At 38.9% G+C, this 12,367-nt stretch overlaps 1 protein-coding gene across 1 annotated transcript in view; it reads right to left on the reverse strand.

Annotated features, from left to right (window-relative positions):
* LOC140724535 (uncharacterized) overlaps positions 1–12,367 on the reverse strand; it is a 119,459-nt gene that overhangs the window by 59,489 nt on the left and 47,603 nt on the right. Inside the window, exons 2-5 of the mRNA XM_073038978.1 lie at positions 11,792–11,844; positions 10,755–10,859; positions 6,826–6,933; positions 6,538–6,694 (exon numbers count right to left, since the gene is read on the reverse strand). Of these exons, the coding sequence (XP_072895079.1) occupies positions 6,538–6,694; positions 6,826–6,933; positions 10,755–10,859; positions 11,792–11,844 (423 nt within the window). The remainder of the gene's footprint in view (positions 1–6,537; positions 6,695–6,825; positions 6,934–10,754; positions 10,860–11,791; positions 11,845–12,367) is intronic.

Raw genomic sequence — 12,367 nt, forward strand, 5'->3', positions numbered from 1 at the left:
TAGCCAGAATGTGGAATACAAATTAGAATGGGAGATAGAAAAGGCAACGTTGTGATGGGGAATGGCAATTTCAATATGCAAGTACACTGGAAAATTCAGCTTGATGCTGGATTCCAAGAAAGGGAATTTGTAGCACAGAGACGAGAAGATCTGCAGATGCTGGTAACCAAACAACATACACAAAATGCTAGAGGAGCTCAGCAGGCCAGGCATCATTGATGGAAAAGAGTAAACAGTCAATGTTCCAAGCAGAGACCCTTCATCAGGACAGGGGGGTAAAGAAAATGAAAAGTTGGATCAAGACGGTAGGGGGAGGGGAGCAAGAGGTACACGGTGATAGGTGAAACAGGGAGAGGGGGAGGGGTGAAGTAAAGGGCTGGCAAGCTAATAGATGAAAGAGATAAAGGGCTGGCGAAGGGGGATTTGATAGGAGAGGGTAGAAGACCATCGAAGAAAGGGAAAGGAGAGGAGCACCAGAGGGAGGCGATGGGCAGGTAAGAAGATGAGGTGAGAGAGGGAAACAGCAATGGGGGGGAAATTACCTCAAAATTCCACGAATTCCCCCCTTTACAATTCCCATTCCCATTTTCCTGTTTCTCCTATTTCCTTGCCTGCCCATCACTTCCCTCTGGTGCACCTCTCCTTTCTCTTTCTTTGATGCGCTATGATTCTATGAATGGGATTGAGAGGAATAATAAATCAGCCATGATAGAATAGTGGGGAAGACTCTGGGTCAAATGGCCTAATTCTGCTTCTGTGTCTTATGGTCTTAAGGTCTTTTATACCTGAAATTTAAGATCCCAGGCTCTATTTAATTGAAGAAAGAATCAATAAATTTTACTACCATGTTCTATTCCATGAAACTTTACATATAAAAGAAAGTATTTGAATTACTCAGTCACATAATGGACTTCAGAAAAATGACATAAAGAAGAATTTCTGGAGTCGACAGTTTTTGTCCAGTAAAACTGCGAAGACTGAATTCTTGCATATATTCAAAAATGAGCTAGTCTTTTCATCTTTTTGGAGGAACCAAGGAATACAGAGATGGGCAGGAAAATGGACCAGAAAAGTTGACTCATCCATGATCTTACAGTGGAAAAACGGGGTTAAGAGGGAAAATAAATCAGCCATGATCGAATGGTGGAGCAGATTTTTATGGGCCAAATGGACTAATACTGCTCCTATATTTTATGGTCTTATGAAAAATGCTCAAGAGACTGAATTGCTTCTATTCCTATTACAATCATAGTACATTTACACACAAATTTATTTTAATTTTATATTTTTCTGTAATATTTCAACTGTTTCAGCATTAGTCTTACAGTTTTATGCTAGCATTTAAGTTATTCATCTGAAATAACTTCTATGGGAATTTTAGCAGATATACTAATCTATTTTAAAATATACTTGCAGTGGTATAAGACACTGGTGAAGCTGCACTTGGATTATTGTGCACAGATTTGGTCACCTTGTTACAGGAAAGATATCATTAAGCTAAAAAGAGGGCAAAGAAAATTTACAAGAATGTTACCAAGTCTCAAGGGAGACTGAGTAGATGACTTTATGGAGATGTATAAAATTATGAGAGGCCTAGATAGGGTGAAGATACATAGTTTTTTTTACCAAGGTACAGTGGTGTTTATATGGAACAATCTGTCAGAAAGCAGTTAAGACAGGTTCAATAACAACATTTTTTAAAAACTGGTTAAATAGATGGTTTGGAAGTATGTGCTGTGAGGTGAGGTGAAGGCTGCTGTCGGTCAGAGTTAACCATGGATATTGTATCCAAGCTGTCTAGATATGCAGTACGATATGGAGAACAAGCTGTTGCCTATGTAGCAAGCTCCCCCTCTTCACGCATCTGATGAACCTAAAGGAATGGCAGAGACTGACAGAGTTTGGTACCAGCAGCATCACAAGATTGCCAGTCTGCATTGAACTCAATGTAGGACTGCCTTGGGGACTCCAGCTCCCGATTTTTCCCTCGGGCTCTACTCCCGAAGCCTTCCTCGAGTGTGTAAAGCCGCAAGGTAGTGGAGGTTTGAGATCAGTGTTTTCCTTCTCCTCGATGAGCTGCCAACCACAGCTGACAAGCCCCATCTGCCTGAAGTAACTGGTTTTAAGGCGCCAGTAACCTGCCTTTTCCCCTTCTCCTGTCCGCTGGGTTTAGTAGCTAAGCCACATATGAAGGCCAGGAGCTAGACTTGGTTATTAAAGGCTATTTGAGGTGCCCACTATTGGGAGCATTTAATAGCTTGTACTGTTACCACCCCCGACTATCATAACCCTAACATAAGTGCTAAACAAGGACAAATGGGACTTGCTTAGGTGGGCACTCTGCGCTGGGCTGAAGAGCCTGTGTCCATGCTGTTTTACTTTACAACCCATTCAAATAATGGCTTATGACTTTGATGTTAGGAAGACATCATCTGAGTTAGGCCATATAGTGTCCATGTGTGCGCGGTGGCATAGCATACAGTGCCAGTGACTTGGGTTCAGTTTTGCCACTGTCTGCAAGGAGTTTGTACTTCCTCTCCATGACTGCTTGGGTTTCTTCTGGGTGCCCTAGTTTCCTCCTACATTCCAAAGATATTGAATGGTGTAAGGTGTGGGAAACAAGTAAGGAAGTTATGGAACCTATGACAATTAAAGAGGTGGAAGTACTGGCGCTTTTAAGAAATTTAAAAGTGGATAAATCTCCGGGTCCTGACAGGATATTCCCCAGGACCTTGAGGGAAGTTTGTGTAGAGATAGCAGGAGCTCTGACGGAGATCTTTCAGATGTCATTAGAAACGGGGATTGTGCCGGAGGGTTGGCGTATTGCTCATGTGGTTCCATTGTTTAAAAAGGGTTCTAGAAGTAAGCCTGGCAATTATAGACCTGTCAGTTTGACATCAGTGGTGGGTAAATTAATGGAAAGTATTCTTAGAGATAGTATTTATAATTATCTGGATAGACAGGATCTGATTAGGAGTAGCCAGCATGGATTTGTGCGTGGAAGGTCATGTTTGACAAACCTTATTGAATTCTTTGAAGTAGTTACGAGGAATGTTGACGAGGGTAAGGCAGTGGATGTAGTCTATATGGACTTCAGCAAGGCCTTTGACAAAGTTCCACATGGAAGGTTAGTTAAGAAGGTTCAGTCGTTAGGTATTAATGCTGGAGTAATAAAATGGATTCAACAGTGGCTAGATGGGAGATGCCAGAGAGTAGTGGTGGATAATTGTTTATCGGGATGGAGGCCGGTGACTAGCGGGGTGCCTCAGAGATCTGTTTTGGGCCCAATGTTGTTTGTAATATACATAAATGATCTGGATGATGGGGTGGTAAATTGGATTAGTAAGTATGCTGATGATACTAAGATAGGAGGTGTTGTGGATAATGAGGTGGGTTTTCAAAGCTTGCAGGGAGATTTATGCCGGTTAGAAGAATGGGCTGAACGTTGGCAGATGGAGTTTAATGCTGAGAAGTGTGAGGTTCTACATTTTGGCAGGAATAATCCAAATAGAACATACAGGGTAAATGGTAGGGCATTGAGGAATGCAGTGGAACAGAGAGATCTAGGAATAACAGTGCATAGTTCCCTGAAGGTGGAGTCTCATGTAGATAGGGTGGTGAAGAAGGCTTTTGGAACGCTGGCCTTTATAAATCAGAGCATTGAGTACAGAAGTTGGGATGTAATGTTAAAATTGTACAAGGCATTGGTAAGGCCAAATTTGGAATATTGTGTACAGTTCTGGTCACCAAATTATAGGAAAGATATCAATAAATTAGAGAGAGTGCAGAGACGATTTACTAGGATGTTACCTGGGTTTCAGCACTTAAGTTACAGAGAAAGGTTGAACAAGTTAGGTCTCTATTCATTGGAGCGTAGAAGGTTGAGGGGGGATTTGATCGAGGTATTTAAGATGTTGAGAGGGATAGATAGAGTTGACGTGAATAGGCTGTTTCCATTGAGAGTAGGGGAGATTCAAATGAGAGGACATGATTTGAGAGTTAGGGGGCAAAAGTTTAAGGGAAACACGAGGGGGTATTTCTTTACTCAGAGAGTGATAGCTGTGTGGAATGAGCTTCCTGTAGAAGTAGTAGAGACCAGTTCAGTTGTGTCATTTAAGGTAAAATTGGATAGGTATATGGACAGGAAAGGAGTGGAGGGTTATGGGCTGAGTGCGGGTAGGTGGGACTAGGTGAGATTAAGAGTTCGGCACGGACTAGGAGGGCCGGAATGGCCTGTTTCCGTGCTGTGATTGTTATATGTTATATGGTTATAAGATGTACCGGTTAGTAGGTTAATTGATCACAGGGGTGTAATTGGGCTCCATGGGCTCACTGGGCTGAAACGGTCTATTACTGTGCTGTACCTCTAAGTAAATAATTAATTATGTATCTATTTAGTGGGATGATATCTGATTTTCAGTATTACTCCATGCACCCAATGTCCCAATTTCTTAATGGTTTAAGTTCTCAAAATTCTATCCACATCAGCTTTGCAATTACCAGTTGTTACACCTTGTGCTAAAAGGTGTTGGAAACATTAACTATGTTTCACTTGTATAAGTATTTCTTAGCTTCTGAATGCTTTGCCTTTACTTCTGTGTATTATACCTCTATCCACCCTATCAACTTCCCTTATTGTCTTAAAAGCTTTGATCAAATTATGACCTTTATTTCAATCATTATTGAGATCCAGTGAAATGCTGGTTTGCACAACGTATCCCTGTAGTTTCACCTTTGAAGACTTAATAAATATACTGTACACTATTCCCTTCAAGGTCATTATATCCTTCCTGTGGTTTGGTGCCCAGGCTACACATAGTACAGATGTTAATGGCCTAATCTGCAAAATAATATGCCTTGTTGATTATTTTTGTATGTATCTGGGAGATTTTATTGACCTATGTTCATGGATGCCTAATTATCTTTTGATCACCATTGTTCTAGCATTTAGAGCATAGAACATTGAAGAGTACAGCATATGAACAGGCCATTCGGCACATACTGTTGTGCCGAACCAGCTAAACAGCAAATCAAGAACACCCAAACACTAATCCCTCCTACCTACACCATGTCCATATCCCTCCATCTTCCTTACATCCATGTGCCTGTCCAAGCATCTTTTAAAAGCCTCTAATGTATTTGCCTCTACCACCAAACCAGACAGTGCATTCCAGACATCCACAACTGAGTAAAAAAACTTACACTTCACATCCACCTTGAACCTACCCCATGTCACCTTCAATGCATGCCCAATGTTATTAGCCATTTAAATCCTGGGAAACAGATACTCGCTGTCTATCTATGCCTCCCATAGTCTTGTAAACCTCTATCAGACCTCCCCTCAGCCTCTGACACTCTAGAGAAAGCAATCCAGATTTATCCAGCCTCTTGTAATAGCACATACCCTCTAAACCAGGCAGCATCCTGGTAAACCTTATGCACCCTCTCCAAAGCCTTAACATCCTTCCTATAGTGGGGTGACCATAACTATATGTAATATTCCAGATGTGTCATAACCAGAGCTTTATAAAGTTACAACATAACCTCCTGACTTTTGAACTCAAAAGCAAGCATTCCTTAAGCTTTCTTAACCATCTTATTGACCTGTGTAGCTACTTTCAAGGAGCGATGAAGTTGGATCATGCTGGTCAGCAACACTTTTTACTGAACATCAGGTTTTACATTCCATGTTTTACCTTCTCTCATACTTAGACATTTTGCAGCAGGGGACTCTTTCAGAACATGTTTAATAAATATCCCATCCTTTTCTCCACCTCTAACACTGACCTTGCCCTTAACAGTGCACAGTCTTCTCGCATTTGCCCTACCGAGGTGCAACACTTCACATTTATCTGGGTTAAAATCCATCTGCCATTTCTCATTTCTCAGCCCATATCTGCAACTGATCTTTATTGTGCTGTATTCTTTGCCAGTCTCCTACACTATCCACAACTCCACCGATCTTGGTATCATCAGCAAATTCACTAATCCACCCATCCACATTTTCATCCAGCCCATTTATACACATTACAAATAAACCTTATTTTATTTGTAAAATAAAGAAATCTTTTAATAATAAAACTTTTATTACTATTATTAAAACTGTTTTCTGTATATCTATATTTCTAATGTTCCCCTGTCCATAATTTCACAATAACTGATGTTGGATTGGCTGGTTGAAATAACAGATTTCACATCATACTTGAGAGTGATTCTAATTCTGAAAAGCGCCATGGCAGAAGCTGTCAATGGTAGCACCTATTTTGAATAGTGAGATGCATTGATGTTGATGTTTACTAAGGGTGATTTTTCAGAGATAAGAGTGTGCACACGGTTTTCCAGCAGAAGGTGGGACTTTGTATCTGGAGACAATGGCAAACTGGTTGAATAACCCTGAAAGAAAATAAACTTTTCTGTACTGCACACCTAATTACTAATATGTAGTCCATTAGCTGTTAGAAGAACACTTGGGTTCTTCTGGTGGTGAACTTTAATAACATTTTTACTGAACATCTGGTTTTATGTTCCATATTTTACCTTCTCTCATGCTTAGACGTTTTGCAGCAGGGGACTCTTTCAGAACGTGTTTAATAAATATCCCATCCTTTTCTCCACCTCTAACACTGAAGCCACTTGCACCTTTTTCAACATCTGTGTTCACAATCACTTCCACAATATCCTCTTGTTTTACTTCCTAGAAGAAATGCAAAGTAATTTAAATGCCTGTAAATGGTGTGGCAATTATTCTCATTATTTCTATTCCATTTGTCTTCAGATGAAACACATGCTTTGAAAATTGTAGACAGTAAAAATAAGTGAACCTACCCCCTTGTCACTCATGTTTGCAGGAAATAGTTTTTTTGACAAATATTCTAATCCTTGCTTATGGTCTGTAATGTTAGTAGATGACTTGGTTGGTATTTCCTCCAGCACCTGCACAAGAGAATTAAGTAAATAATTGAAATAATAGGGCATCTTAAAGCATTTGACCAGAATGTGTTAAAACCTATATGTTAAGAAGTCTTATCATAACGGCTTTCTTACACTGAGGACACTTTAATTTTTAGTCAGCTTGAGTGGTTTGCGTTAACTTAAATTGTCCTGCATTCAGTGAAAAACACAAATTATCTGTATATGCACTCTACATTAACTTTTACATATCTAATCTTCAGCAGATTAATAAACTTAAATAACCACTATGTGTCAACTGTGTTAATATTTCTACATCTAAGAAACTTGTTCAAGCTCAATTCCAAACTCTTGACCAAATTGTTTAATGTAGTACCAGGGAATGAGCATTATCAAAGTTGTTGTTTCTCTGCAGGCCACATTTTCTTTAATGCTAAGATCCTATATTCCCTCTGAAATGGTTATAACAATGCTTATGACATACTATAGCCCATCAACTAATGTTTCTAAAATATATTATACAATAATAAATTCAGCTGTAGAATTTTATTATAACTGCCATGTTTCCATTCACAATTTGATTGCAGAAGTTTCATGCTTTGTAAGGTTCTTGTATCATAAAAATATTTAAACAATTGATCTATTATTCATCTCTCTTCTACATTCTCTCATTCTGACATTCTCCCATTCTGACATTCTCCCTTGCCCCTCTTCCATCAGACAGAAGATATAAAAGTTTGAAAGCATGTACCACCAGGCTCAAGGCGAGCTTCTCTCCCACTGGTATAAGACTATTAAATGGTTCCCTAGTACAATAAGTTAGGCTCTTGACCTCACAATCTACCTTGTATTACCTTGCATTTTATGATTTAGCTGCACTGCACTTTCTCTCTAGCTGTTACTATATTCTGTATTCTGTTATTGTTTTACTTTGTTCTACCTCCTGCACGGTGAAATTATTTGATCCGTATGAACAGTATGCAGGATAGCTTTCCACTGTATCTTGGTACATGTGACAATAATCAGAATTAGGTTTATTATCACCGACATGTGTCGTGAATAATAAACCATTTCCAATTCAAAATCCTCCAGGGTCTTATGGCATATGAGGCAATTTATTTTCTCCTGTGCTGTCAGTCTACTGCAGAATTCGTTGTTCCTTCAATAGGTACAGTAATGGTATAGTCAATACTAAAATTCAAATTCCATTGTGGCAGCTATGGAATTTAATACTTGAAATATGAAGGGAAGAAGTGTACCTACTTTATAAAGATGACTATTGTAATACAATACCCATCAATAATACAATCTCTGGGTATGTTTTGGCCTACCATCAGAACAAACCCTCTAGAGGTTAGCAGCCCAATGATAAGCAGGTATGAGGGAGTAGCTCTTGGATTCGACCCATGAAAATTAATGCCATCAGGACAAACATGGGCAAGGAAACCTCCTCCTCGTTAACATCCCTCTCAGATGATTAATCATTGCTACGCCATATTGAACAACACAAAAAACACTCAAAGACTCAAGAGCACAGAATTAAATTTGTGTGTCTCTGTGGGGTTGGGGGTGGTGGGAGGTGTTTCAGTATCGCATCAGCAAGATTGACTTCGGGTATCATCCAACTGTGCATCTGCCTCAGCCAGATTATCAAGAACAAGCTTATGTATATTTATTCCTCCTGAGCACCATCACAGACCAAGCTCTGAAGGTTATAAGTGCCAGACTGGGGCACTGGTATTTACATACTTCAGGATTTGTCCACGACTGTGCTCTTGTGTTTTGGGTACTTAGAGGCACATGATAAACTAGGCCCAAGTCAACATGGTTTCCTTAAGGGAAAACCTTGTCTAACCAATCTGTTGAAGTTCTTTGAAGAAATAACAAGCAGGATAGACAAAGAAAAATTGGTGGATGTTATATACTTGGATTTTCAGAAGGCATTTAACAAGGTGACACACATGAGGCTGCTTAACAAGCTAAGAGCCAATGGTATTACAGGAAAAATACTAACATGGATAGAGCATTGGCTGATTGGCAGGAAGCAAAGAGTGGAAATGAAGGAAGGCTTCTCTGGTTGGCTGCGGGTGACTAGTGGTTTTCCACAATGGTCTGTGTTGGAACTGTGTCTTTGTGCATTATATGTGAATGATTTGATAATGGAATTGATGGCTTTGTGGTCAAGTTTGCAGATAATATGAAGATAGGTGGAGGGGTAGGTAGTGTTGAGGAGGCAGAAAGGATACAGAAGGATTTGGATAGATTAGGAGAATGGTCAAAGGAATGGCAGATGGAATACAGTGTTGGAAAGTGTATGGTCATGCACTTTGGTAAAAGAAATAAAAGCGTAGACTTTTAGCTAAATGGTGAGAAAATTCAAAATTCTGAGATGCAAAGGGATTTGTGAGTCCTTGTGCAGGATTCACTGAAGGTTAATTTGCGGCTTGAGTCAGTGATGAGGAAGGCAAATGCAATGTCAGCATTCATATCAAAAAGTCTAGAATATAAAAGCAAAGATGTAATGTTGAGGCTTTAAAAGGCATTAGTGAGGCCTTACTTGGAGTACTGTGAACAGTTTTGCGCCCCTTATCTAAGAAAAGATGTGCTGACATTGGAGAGGGTTCAAAGGAGATTCACAAAAATGATTCCAGGATTGAAACACTTATATGTACTCACTGAAATTCAGAAGAAAGAAGGGGGATCTGATTGAAACCTATAGAATATTGAAAGGCCTTGATAGAGCGGATGTGGAGTGGATGTTTCCTATGGTAGGGAATCTAAGAACAGAGGATGTAGCCTCAGAATAGAGGAATGTTCATTTAGAACAGAGATGAAGAGGTATTTCTTTAGCCAGAGAGTGGTGAATCTGTGGAATTGGATGCCACAGGTTGCTCTGGAGGCCAAGTCAGTGGGTATATTTTAGACAGAGGTTGATAGATTATTGATTAATCAGGGCATGAAGGATTGGGGCTGAGAGGGAAATGGAGCAGCCATGATGAAATGGCAGAGCAGACTCAATGGACCAAATGGCCAAATTCTGCTGCTATATCTTATGGTCTTAAACTTAAATGTCTTTTAGAATCTGGAACTTATTGTATAGATAATAAAAACAGTTTCAAAGCATAATTTTCCAAAAGGAATTGAATAAATACTTAAAAGGGAAGAATTGCAGGGCTATTGGAGGGAAAACAAAAAGCATGGAGCATGGAGTATCGGGTTGGCTTAGGAGAGGCTTAGTGATCTCTCTCTCTCTCTCTCTCTCTCTCTCTCTCTCTCTCTCTCTCTCTCTCTCTCTCTCTCTCTCTCTCTCTCTCTCTCTCTCTTGATTTTACAAGAGAGGCATATTAATCCAGTATGCACCTTAATCCAGCTTTGAACCAATAAAATTAATACATCAAAAAGAAATCTTAGTAATATAGCTGCTGTTGCCTCCTGTGTTTTAGTTTAGATGAACTGTGGTGGCATTTGCTGTCAGCCCAGTACAATCCTCGCTGATTTGATATGACACAAACAACACTTTTCAATGTACATCTGACAAATAAAGCTAAAGCTAATCTTTATTTATCTTCTCTTGAGGGTGCATAAACATTTTAGTCCCCTGAGTATGTTAGAAATATTTTAACAATCTGGTCATAATTATTCACATTAGTGTGCACACCAGAATATCACTGCAAGATAATCTGTGAATCTATTTTTCTGGGTAGATTCCATAATCTGATATTCTCAAAATAATTTGTTGTCCATAGAAACAACATGTAGGCATATGTCAGCAGATAGTCTTCAATTTTATTCAGATTACAGATTATCCAATTTTAATTTATTTCAACTTTGTATTATTTACATACGTTTTTGTCCTTGTACTCTTCAGTCAATGTGTAGTCATATACTGGTGAAGACCCTTGAGGCCTTGGTCTAACAGTCTCTACAAATTCTGCTGGCAACTCAGATACCTGTAAGGAAATAAAGTACCAATACTAAATAATCTAAAATGGAATGAATAAATGAAATGCTAGCTGCCCTCAAACATTGCTACACATCATGCAATTGTGATAGTGTAAACAAAAGCTTGAAATGATGTAGATTATGAATAACTGAAGCTTTTTATATTCTTTCACCTATCATAGAACAGACAGCAATGAATTGTTAAGGTTATAAGGAAATGGTGTACACGATTTCTGGAAAGGTGTTAAGTATTCAACAAAATAACAGTGTCTGAAATTAGCATAAAAAACAAATTGTTTTACCTATATTTTAGTACGGGATGACACAGCAGCATAACTAATAAAATAGCTGCCTTATTCCAGGATTCAGTTCTGACTTCTGCTGTTCTCTATGTAAATTTTGCATATTCTCCCTGACACCTTGTGGGTTTCCTCCCACAGCCCCCCAAAAACAAGCCAGTATGTTAATTGGCTACTGTAAATTATCCTCGGTGTAGACATATTGTAGGAGACTCACAGTAATTAATAGGTATGTAAGAAAAATGGGTTACAGAAAAGTAAAAGGAGGAAGGGTTCGTCTGAGAGCTGGTGTTTACTAATGGGCTAAATAGCTCTCTTCTGTCATAAGGAAATAGGAAATGGATTGCTGGATATACTCAGAAGAATTGGCAGCATAATGAATATTTCTGGTTGACATTTGAGTAGTTTGTTTTCTTTCAGGTTTTTATGATGTGTGGTATTTGTCATTAATATTTATATAAATTTATACTGTTTCAATGAATATAACTCAATGGATATTTTAAATTTTGATTTCAAATTTTAGGATAGGTTTTCTGAAACACATATTGTTCAACCTAACTAATTTGTGTAGGATGCATAGTTAAAATTATAAAATAAGCTTTTAGATATCTTGCACTTCATTTGTAAAAAGTATTACTTACAGAATCATGTTCTCCAGGATCGGTCTCAGCATCTTTTAAGCACTGGACTGAGCCTAAAAAAACATTTAAAAATCACAGATCTTAATATTCATGTAAGGACATACAAAATGTGCAAAAAAAAGAATTAATTTGCATTGGTTTTGGTACTTTGTCTTGTTTCGAATATGGTTTCTACTTTCTATCTTATAAATCTAGCAGGCAAGAGCTTGTTGATTACAAAATATTGATCAATTTACTCCTTTAAAAAAAAACTGCTTCCAAAATAAGATTATTACAATGGCTGCTTGTTTTCACCCTCAGATCAAAGAGTTTATTTTAAGTCTGATGCACCATCAATAACTCTCGGAGACGTGAGGCGAGATATAGGCTTTTATTGGCTGGAAGAAAGAAGAAGCAGCAATTGACCACCACACTACATCCTGGAGACTGAGGCCGGGGCGGTGTCTCCAATCGCCTTTATACCGGGGTCCGTGGGAGGAGCCACAGGAGCAGTCAGCGGGGGGGCGTGTCCAGACAGATATATGTAGTTCACCACAAAGTCCAATGCTAAAATAATAAATGCATGATCGAAGGAGA

This window comes from Hemitrygon akajei, chromosome 3 (assembly GCF_048418815.1).
Source record: "Hemitrygon akajei chromosome 3, sHemAka1.3, whole genome shotgun sequence".
NCBI lineage: Eukaryota > Metazoa > Chordata > Chondrichthyes > Myliobatiformes > Dasyatidae > Hemitrygon > Hemitrygon akajei.